A 10890-nucleotide genomic window follows, 5' to 3' on the forward strand; every position below is an offset into this window, starting at 1 on the left:
CACCTGATCCCCTTTTAGCAAACTTCTCCCGTTGGGGGCATCCAGATTCACTGAACAGCCAGGTGACTGACTTATCGACTGCCGTGATTCACTTAGCGACGACAGCCAGAAACTTCCTACAATGGGGGCAAAGCTCCCTTAGCCAATGTTCTCGCTTAACCCCAGAAATGTTGCGGTCGTAAGTTGAGGTCTACCTTTACCCTGCAGCCTTCCTGCCTGCGATCCCATCATCGCCATACACCATATTCTGTCACATCCATGGACCTTTCCCCCTTTTCCCTTTTTGTTTTTCCCTCCAACATATGATAATAAAAAAAAAAATAATTACTTAACTGCTGGATGCTTTGTAAATAGGAGGTTCATTAGATGGGATTAGTTAAAGTCTTCCCACGCTCAAACTTGTTCTCCTGGAATTTCCGATATATACTTAAGATAACTTCGGGGTTAATTCAGAACAACTCTTATCTCCTGGTTGACTTCAGATTAGTCCGGGGTGAAGTTTAATGCAACCATCGCTTGTCTCGCTTCCTTTTTCTGACGGTGAAGATTAAAGAGGAAGATTTGATTATCCTGAGCTATTTTCAGTTCTTCCAGACGAAGATATTTTGATTTTTTTAAAAAATATATCTATATATCTACCGAGGATGATGAAAGATTGACGAACTCTTAAACCCCTGGGCAGTTAACCAAGCTGAACCTCTGCAAAGTTGCTAAAACAACTTCTTTTCTCCGGAAATAAGAGTTCAACATAGCTTGGGGGGGGGGGTTTTCGAAGATTTTTTTTTCCCCCTCCTTTGATTTGGCTGGAACCAACTCTACAATCCGTGCAGAATTATTCCTCTGCTGCTCCAGGTGAGTTTGCATCTTCAGGATGGTAGTTTTTTTTAAAAAAACGGTTAGGTTTGGGGAGTTATCCTATATGGCAGCTGTGCCGGTTGGGGGAACAGCTCTGCAGCCGAACACGTTCCTTACAAGGGGAAGGAATCATCAATCAATCAATCAATCAGAATAGAGTTGGAAGGGACCTTGGAGGTCTTCTAGTCCAGCCCCCTGCTCGAGCAGGAGACCTGAGACTATTTCAGACAAATGAAAATGAAATGGAGCAGCCACAACTTCTGGAGGCAAGCTGTTCCACTGGTTAATTGATTTGGGATTAGAATGACAGAATTTAAAAAATTGGATGGGATTTTCGAGGTCTTCTAGTCCAACCCCCTGCTTAGGCAGGAGACTCTACACCATTCTGGCCAACTGGGTGTCCAACCTCTTCTTAAAAACCTCCAGCGATGGAGCACCCACAACTTCTGGTGGCCAGCTGTTCCACTGATTAATATTTCTCACTGTTGCTTCGCTCCTTGATTACCAGTAGTTGCTTCTTGTCCTGCCTTCTGGTCCTTTGGAGAATAGTTTTTTTTTTTACTTTTTAAGCATTTTTTTTTACTACTGGTTCGGGTGAATAGGTAGTAAAAAAATTCTTTAAAAAAGTAAAAAAAAAAAAAAAAGGCTCAGACGATTGCTTGCCACAGCTGATTCCTGCCCACCCCGCTGTTCTTCTACTTACCTTCCCAAGCCTCCTTTTGGTGCAAACTGCGCATGCGGACGCACAGTAAATTTATATTTACTGACAAAGAAATAAAGGGAGACTAGTATAGATCTATTTCAAGCTATTTAGCTCTCATCAGCTAGCCAGACCCTTCTGGGATTCGAATATGCAAGCAAGCCCAGGTTCGAATCCCAGAAAGGTATGGCTAGCTGATGAGAGCTAAATAGCTGATTTGTAAAGAAAGAAGCAGACATTCTGCGAGCTCCGGAACTAAAATAATTATAATTTTATTGGAATAAAGTAGAATAAAATTTTAATTCCGCAGCTCGCAGAATGTCTCTTTCTTTCTTTCTTTCTTTCTTTCTTTCTTTCTTTCTTTCTTTCTTTCTTTCTTTCTTTCTTTCTCTCTTTCTTCCTTCCTTCCTTCCTTCCTTCTTTCTTTTCTTTCTTTCTTTTTCTTTTTTTTCTTTCCTTCCTTCCTTCCTTCCTTCCTTCCTTCCTTCCTTCCTTCCTTCCTTCCTTCCTTCCCTCCCTCCCTCCCTCCCTCCCTCCCTCCCTCCCTCCCTCTCTCTCTCTCTCTCTCTCTCTCTCTCTCTCTCTCTCTCTCTCTCTCCCTCCCTCCCTTCCTTCCTCTATCTATCTATCTATCTATCTATCTATCTATCTATCTATCTATCGCTTGCTACTAGTGGCACGAAATGAATTTCCATGGATTTATTTTATCAGTGAGTTCAATCTCTTTTGAAAAGCCCCCCCCCCCCTTGGGTCTCCGCGATACAGATTTTGAGGAGACCCCTGAGGACAAGACAACGATCCGAGGTCAAAGAAGGAAGTGGGGACAGCTGCCACACCCTGCAATCGTTGTGAAGAAGCCATGGGGTGCAATACAAATTGTGGCTTGCTGACCGTCACAACTGTCGGGGCAGTGGTGGCCATCCTTGGAGGGATTCTGATCCCGGTTGGAAATTACTTCGTTCACGAGACAATAAAAAAGGTAAGGATATCTCTAATTCCTCTTTTTCTGCGTATTTCATTCACCTTCTTCTTCACATTTCCGTAAGCCGACGCTACAAGAAACAGCCTCCACAATTCCATCTAATGTTTTTTTTTAATAATTTTATCTCCCTGTCGAGTTGTTCCGACAAGAGAAACCTTCAGTCTAGGCAAAACAATTTCTATAAATCGGTCAAGCAGAATAGGGCAGGAAGGGACCTTGGAGGTCTTCTAGTCCAGCCCCCTGCTCGCACAGGAGACCCTAGACCATTTCAGACAAATGACTGTTCATTTTTTTTTTCTTAAAAACCTCCAGGGATGGAGCAACCACAACTTCTGGTGGCCAGCTGTTCCGCTGGTTAATTGTTCTCCTTAATTCCAGATTGCTTCTCTCCTTGATTAGTTTCCATCCGTTGTGTCTTGTATTGTCTTCGGCTGCTTTGGAAAACTAATTTGACCCCCTCTTCTTTGGGGCAGCCCCTCAAATACTGGAATACTGCTATCGTGTTCCCACCCTAGTCCATCTTTTCTCTAGGGTAACCGGACCCAAATCCTGCAACCGTTCTTCGAATATTTTAATCTCCAGGCCTATTAAACATTTAGTTTCTCATCTCCGCATTTTTTCTAAAGTCTTTCTAAAGAAGGCAGGAGAAGAAGCAACGGATGGAAACGGATCAAGGAGAGAAGCAACCTGGAATTAAAGAGAAACTTCCTGACAGTGAGGACAATTAACCGGTGGAACAGCTGGCCACCAGAAGTCGTGGGTGCTCCATCGCTGGGGGCTTTTAAGAAGAGTTTGGACATCCGTTTGTCTGAATTGGACTAGGGTCTCCTGCTTAAGCAGGGGGTTGGACTACAAGACCTCCAAGGTCTCTTCCAGCTCTATTCTGATTGATTGGTTGATTGATTGATTGATTGATTGATTGGTTGATTGGATTGGTTGGTTGGCTGGTTGATTGATAGATTGATTGGGTCTCCTGCTTAAGCAGGGGGTTGGACTAGAAGACCTCCAAGGTCTCTTCCAGCTCTATTCTGATTGATTGATTGATTGATTGATTGGTTGATTGGATTGGTTGGTTGGCTGGTTGATTGATAGATTGATTGGGTCTCCTGCTTAAGCAGGGGGTTGGACTAGAAGACCTCCAAGGTCTCTTCCAGCTCTATTCTGATTGATTGGTTGATTGATTGATTGATTGATTGGTTGGTTGATTGGATTGGTTGGTTGGCTGGTTGATTGATAGATTGATTGGGTCTCCTGCTTAAGCAGGGGGTTGGACTAGAAGACCTCCAAGGTCTCTTCCAGCTCTATTCTGATTGATTGGTTGATTGATTGATTGATTGATTGGTTGGTTGATTGGATTGGTTGGTTGGCTGGTTGATTGATAGATTGATTGGGTCTCCTGCTTAAGCAGGGGGCTGGACTAGAAGACCTCCAAGGTCCCTTCCAACACTGTTATCCTATTCCGTTATTCTCTTCTATCTAAATTGTCTGAAACGCCATGCCGCTTAAAACTCATATTTTAGCCTACGTATTCATTATTAAAAAAAATAAAATGAGTTTGACGTTACCCTAACGTTTTTCCAGGTAACATTATCTGGACCGTTCTCTCTTCGTGCAATCTCTGAAAAGTTTTGTATCCTGACTCACTTAGGGGGGAAAAAATCATATTAAAAAAATCAAATTGGTTTTAAAAGTTTGGGGTTTTAAATTTGTCGGGGCCAAAATTATTTAATTTGATTTTATTCTATTTTTTAAATTTTGTATTGTATGTGTTTTTATTGTTTGGCTGTGCACCGCCCTGAGTCCTTCGGGAGTAGGGAGTAGGTACAGAAATCTAATAAAATGAAAAATGAAATGAAATGAATATTAAAATGTCATTCTTTTTCCCCCTCTGCAGGAAGTTGTCCTCGAAAATGGTACCATCGGCTACGAGAACTGGATTCTGCCCGGAAGTACCATTTACCGACAGTTTTGGGTTTTCGACGTCCAGAACCCAGAGGACGTGATGGAGAACGGTTCGCCTCCGATACTTAAGCAGAAAGGACCGTACACTTACAAGTAGGGGCAGGGCCTGAGGAAGGGGCTGTCTTTTGGAAGATGCATTCCCTGGCATGGAGAACAATTTAGCCAGTGGAACAGCTGGCCACCAGAAGTTGTTGGTGCTCCATCCCTGGAGGTTTTCAAGAAAGTCCAGATTTGGCTCGCGGGGCCACACTGGAAACAGCAAAAGATCGGAGCTCGGGAGCCTGTTTTTGCTGGCAGAGCGCTCCGCGACCTGAGTGATGTCAAGCTGTCCACGCCCACCCTGGCCACGCCCCCATGCCCCACCCTCAAGGTCAAACGCAACCCTGATGCCGCCGTCCATGAAATCGAGTTTGAAACCACCCCCCCCCCCCGCTGGTCTAGGGTTTCCTGCCTGAGCAGGGGGTTGGACTAGAAGACCTCCAAGGTCCCTCCCGACTCTGTCGTCCCTGATCAATGAACCAGTGGAACTGCTGGCCACCAGAAGTTGTGAACGTCCCCAACACCGGAGGTCTTTAAAGAAGAGACTGCGACAAACCATTAGTCTGAAATGGTAGAAGATATAGAACGGGGTCGTTTCAGACCAAATGGCTGTCCAGTCTTCTCTTGAAAGCTCCATTCCGTGATGGAGCGCCGGGATTATTTCTGGTGGCAGGTTGTTCCACAGGTTAATGGTTCCCCACTGTCAGGAAATTTCTCCTTAGTTCTAGGTTGCTTCTCTCCTCCATTGGTTCCCATCCCTTGCTTCTGGTCCTGCAGGACAAGGCAAGCCATTCCACTGATCAATTGAACAGGGGTTGTAGAATAACAGAGGGACCTTGGAGATCTTCTAGTCCAACCCCCTGCTCGAGCAGGAGCCCCTATTACCATTTCAGACAAATAGCTGCCCTGTCTCTCTTCTTGAAGACCTCGAGTGAGGGAGCACCCACAACTTCTGGTGGCAAGGCGTTCCGCTGATTAATTTTTTTCAACGTTTAACAATTAACGAAGGATATCGGATCTCCGGGTCTTTCGGCGTGCCCTGAAAATTTTTCTTTTCCTTTTTTTTTTTTTTTTTATTGAAAAAGTTTTAAAAACAAACATATTTTCCCCACAACCCCCCCCAACCCCCCTCCCCCTCCCCGACTTCCCAGAGCAGAACACAAGGTATTTCTATTGATCTTTAACAATAATCTAAATTGCATAACCAATCATTAAACTAACATCCCTATAAAAAAAAAATTCTTAACCCCCCATATATAAAATCCTATTTCTTAAACATAATACTTCTAATGTCACTTATATAACGCTTATACAAATAAAAGAAATCATTCATAAGCTATTTGATATTTTTTGGTCTGATACTTATTTTGTATATAATCAATCCATCTTTTTTTTTTTTTTAATTTGATTTATATGCCGCCCTTCTCCGGAGACTCAGGGCGGCTTACAATGCGTTAAGCAATAGCCTTCATTCTTTTGTATATTTTATACAAAGTCAGCTTATTGCCCCCACAAACTGGGTCCTCATTTCACCTACCTTAGAAAGGATGGAAGGCTGAGTCAACCTTGAGCCTTGGAGAGATTCGAACCAGCAGAAATTGCAGGCAGCTGTGTTAATAACAGGGTGCACTAAACCCCTGTACTATCAAGGCTCTTTGTAGAGCCTTGATAGGCTCATCTTCTCCAGTCCTGTATGTACCTTTCTTGTGTGTGATCCTTCAGATATGCTGAAATTTTAGCCATTTCAGCTAAATTAGTTACTTTCAATATCCAATCATCAATAGTAGGCAAAAAGTCCTTCTTCCAGTGTTGTGCCACCAACAATCTTGCTGCTGTTATCAAGTTCAAAATCAATTTAGTCTCTGCAACTGTACAGTCCGTAGTTATACCCAGTAAAAACAACTGTGGAGTAAATTTCAGTCTCTTTTTGAGAATATTCTGCATCACCCACCAAATCTTTATCCAAAATGCTTTGATTTTTCTACAAGTCCACCATATATGATAATAAGTTGCATCATCACAGTCACATCTCCAACATTTAGCTTGCACATTAGAATACATACATGATAATTTTTTAGGATCTAAATGCCATCTATAAAACATTTTATAAAAATTTTCTCTTTTCCATCAAGCAGGGCTGGCGTGAAACACCCCCCCCCCCTTTTTTTTTAGTCTTTTTAGTCTTTTTTAGTTTTTTAGCTTTTAAATTGTCCATGGGTTTTAATTCGAATTGTTTTAAATTTGGGCCAAAGTTATGTAATTCTTTTAATAATTTTAAATTTTGTATTGGTATGTGTTTTAGTTCTGGCTGTGCACCGCCCTGAGTCCGCTAGGAGAAGGGTGGGTATACAAACTGAATGAAATAAATAAATAAATAAATTGGATTTCTTTTTCTTCAAGGATGCGCTATCTTCCCAAAGAAAACATCATGGAACACGAAGATGCCACCCTGTCTTACCTCCAGCCAAATATTATCATTTTTCAACCTGATAAGTCGGTCGGGCCGGAAAACGATACATTCACCACCGTCAACCTTGCTATTGTGGTAAGCAAGCCCCCCCAGCCCCACCCCGTAAGATTTCTGACATCTGAATATGAAACTGTAATCATAAACAAAAGTCAAATATTGGGTTCGGATAGTCTCAAGGCTTTGGAATAATGTAATAATAATTATCAGAATAGAGCTGGAAGGGAAGGGACCCCTGGAGGTCTTCTAGTCCAACCCCCTGCTCAAGCAGGAGACCCTAGACCAAATCAATCAATCAATCAGTCAATCAATGAATCAATCCATCCATCCATCAGAATAGAGCTGGAAGGGACCCTTGGAGATCTTCTAGTCCAACCCTCTGCTTAAGCAGGGGACCCTAGACCAAATCAATCCATCCATCCATCCATCCATCAGAATAGAGCTGGAAGGGACCCTTGGAGATCTTCTAGTCTAACCCCCTGATCAAGCAGGAGACCCTAGACCAAATCAATCAATCAATCAATCAATCCATCCATCAATCAGAATAGAGCTAGAAGGGACCCTTGGAGGTCTTCTAGTCCAACCCTCTGCTTAAGCAGGGGACCCTAGACCAAATCAATCAATCCATCCATCCATCCATCAATCAGAATAGAGCTAGAAGGGACCCCTGGAGGTCTTCTAGTCCAACCCACTGCTTGAGCAGGAGACAGACCCTACACCATTTCAGAGAAGTGACTGTCCAGTCTTTTCTTAAAAGCCTCCAGTGATGATGGAGCACCCACAACTTCTGGTGGCCAGCTGTTCCACTGGTTAATTGTTCTCACTGTTAGGAAGTTTCTCCTTAATTCCAAGTTGCTTCTCTCCTTGGTGAGTTTCCATCCATTGTTTCTTGTCCTGCCTTCTTTGGAAAATAAGTTGACCCCCTACTCTTCTTTGGGGCAGCCCCTCAAATACTGGAATTCTGCTATCATGTCCCCCCTAGTCCATCTTTTCTCTAGATTGGCTATACCCAACTCCCCCAATCCTATGTTTTAGCCTCCAAGCCTTTTAATCATTCTAGTAGCTCTTCCTTGCATTTTTTCCAAAGTCTCAACTTTGGAAAAGTTTGGAAATTTTTTTGGTAATGTGGTAATTCAAGCCTGTTTGCATTGATTTGCGTCCCTGTGTCCAAAATATAAGTTTATAGCAGTGGCAAAATTCAAAAATTTTACCTACCTGTTCTGTGGTCATAGCTTGGTGGTCATGTGTCCAGGCGGGCGTGCCTTTTTCGGGCATGTGACTGGATGGGTGTGGCTGCACAACTGACTCACACACAATGCCAAAGCAGCTGGACTTCACACAGAATGGCCCCTGCAACAAGCAGGAACCTCACAGAGTCCCAAGAGAGCTCAGAAACAAACTATCACCCTTGACACAAAAATAACACAAAAGCTGCACAACTGACTCACACACAATGCCAAAGCAGCTGGACTCCACACAGAATGGCCCCTGCAACAAGCAGGAACCTCACAGAGTCCCAAGAGAGCTCAGAAACAAACTATCACCCTTGACACAAAAATAACACAAAAGCTGCACAACTGACTCACACACAATGCCAAAGCAGCTGGACTTCACACAGAATGGCCCCTGCAACAAGCAGGAAACTCACAGAGTCCCAAGAGAGCTCAGAAACAAACTATCACCCTTGACACAAAAATAACACAAAAGCTGCACAACTGACTCACACACAATGCAAAAGCAGCTGGACTTCACACAAAATGGCCACTGCAACAAGCAGGAACCTCACAGAGTCCCAAGAGAGCTCAGAAACAAACTATCACACTAAGGAGAAATTTCCTAATTTCCCAATCAACCCATAGAATAGAGGCTTTCAAAAAGAGCGAGGGAAGCACACCCCAAAAGGACAGCGCCAGGAACCACTAAAACAATGCAGAAAACTTAAAACAGCCATTCCTCTTTTTCAAAAAAGTCAACCCCAAAGCAAACACAGCAGCTGGGAGAGAAATTAAGAGCAGCTGCTCAGGCTAATTGAAATCCTGGGCGTGCTGCCAAAATCCATTAACCCTTCCAACTCTGTTATTCTATGTTCTCTATGTTCTAAATTGGCAGCAGAAGCCATGCAGCTGGCTGGACCACACATCCCTTAAATTCACAGGCTGCATTTATTTTTTATTTTATTTAAATTTGCATACCGCGCCCTTCTCCTACTGGACTCAGGGCGGTGCACAGCCAAGTAAAAAACATTTCAATACAAAATTTAAAAGAATTATACATTTTGGCCGAAGATTTTTAAAAAAACTCACAACTAAAACCCATTAGACAATTAAAAAATCTAATATCTCAAATGACCAAGCTCCATCATTGTCCCCTCCTGTATTTTTTCCCCCAGGAAGAAACTAGAAGTAGCCAACACTGCAGCAGCTATAAAAGGTCTTGGGGAAACTCCAAGGAGTATCAGCGGATCACAGAAGTGTCATTTAATACTCTTTATGATGAAAATGTTTGTAATCTTGTCCTTCTTCCTGAAGGGAAGAGATTAATCCCATTGGTGGATTAATAAATTAAACTGACATTGATGTCAGTTTTTGTTGTTTATTGACTTGATTCAGCGTGTATCGGCCGCATTCCAGCTGCAACTGTTAAGTGGAGCTATTAACTGAAGGGAGGGAGGAAGGGAGGGAGGGAGAGAGAGAGAGAGAGAGGGAGAGAGGGAGGGAGGGAGAGAGAGAACCTCTCCTGTGCTTTATTTTTAACCGGTTCTCCGAACTGCCTAAGGAATTTACTAACGGTTCGGGCGAATCGGTGAGAACCGGCTGGATTTCACCTGTGAGTTATAGGCATATTTCGTATTTACTGCAGGCTGCACCGGCTTTGTTTAAAAACGGATTTCTTCAAACCTTGATGAATATCTGGATGAAATCGTCAAAATCAAATTTCCTCCAGACTAGAACTGTGAAAGAAATACTTTGGGGCTATGAAGATCCTTTCTTGAAAAAACTCCCAGTTATAAAAATTGATACAGTTGTTGGAGTATTCTATCCTGTAAGTAGGAACTCGGAGGGGGGGGAATTAATTACCGGTGATGTGATTTTAAGAAAAGTATTCTAGATAAGAAACCTTGCTGATATTATTCTATTCCATTGGATGTTAGGATGTTGGATGTTGGGATTTTGATAGGGGTTTAAAAATAATCTCCTTATTCCGTTGGATGATATACCAATCTGAGTGCAGCTGATCTCAAAAGCTAAGCAGATTGAATATCCAAGAAGCAGATAGAGACAGAGACAAAGATTTAAGAGAGGAATTCGGGAGGCAAGTCAAGAAAAGAAAAAAAGCATAACAATTAAAGTATTGAAGCGGACAAGAGCCTGAGTGGCGCAGCAGACTAATGCTACTGTTAAAGGTAGTATTTAGCTTCCAGCTGCCTGCAATTACTGCGAGTTCAATTCTCACCAGGCTCAAGGTTGACTCAGCCTTCCATCCTTTCTAAGGTAGGTGAAATGAGGACCCGGTTTGTGGGGGCAATAAGCTGACTTTGTATAAAATATACAAAAGGATGAAGGCTATTGCTTAACGCATTGTAAGCCACCCTAAGTCTCCGGAGAAGGGCGGCATATAAATCAAATAAAAAAAAAGGGGGGGAGAGACAATGGATAGATGGTTTTTTAAAATTGTTGTTTTGATTTGCTTTTCCTTTTTCCTTTCTTTTTTTTAAAGCATAGCAATTGAAGTATTGAAGCGGGCAAGAGATGATGGATAGATGATTTTTAAAAATTGTTTTGATTTGCTTTCCCTTTTTCCTTTCTTTTAAAGCATAGCAATTGAAGTATTGAAGCGGGCAAGAGACGATGGATAAATGATTTTTTAAAATTGTTCTGATTTTCT

At 42.5% G+C, this 10890-nt stretch overlaps 1 protein-coding gene across 1 annotated transcript in view; it reads left to right on the forward strand.

The window, feature by feature from the left end:
• The first annotated feature begins 2414 nt into the window (after nt 1–2414).
• CD36 (CD36 molecule (CD36 blood group)) overlaps nt 2415–10890 on the forward strand; it is a 14844-nt gene continuing 6368 nt past the window's right edge. Inside the window, exons 1-4 of the mRNA XM_070956014.1 lie at nt 2415–2534; nt 4432–4592; nt 6939–7083; nt 9865–10047. Coding sequence (XP_070812115.1) covers nt 2415–2534; nt 4432–4592; nt 6939–7083; nt 9865–10047 — 609 coding nt within the window. The remainder of the gene's footprint in view (nt 2535–4431; nt 4593–6938; nt 7084–9864; nt 10048–10890) is intronic.

The sequence above is a fragment of the Pituophis catenifer genome, unplaced genomic scaffold (genome assembly GCF_029215685.1).
Source record: "Pituophis catenifer annectens isolate HBS135680 unplaced genomic scaffold, rPitCat1.0.hap2 SCAF_18, whole genome shotgun sequence".
Classification (NCBI taxonomy): domain Eukaryota; kingdom Metazoa; phylum Chordata; class Lepidosauria; order Squamata; family Colubridae; genus Pituophis; species Pituophis catenifer.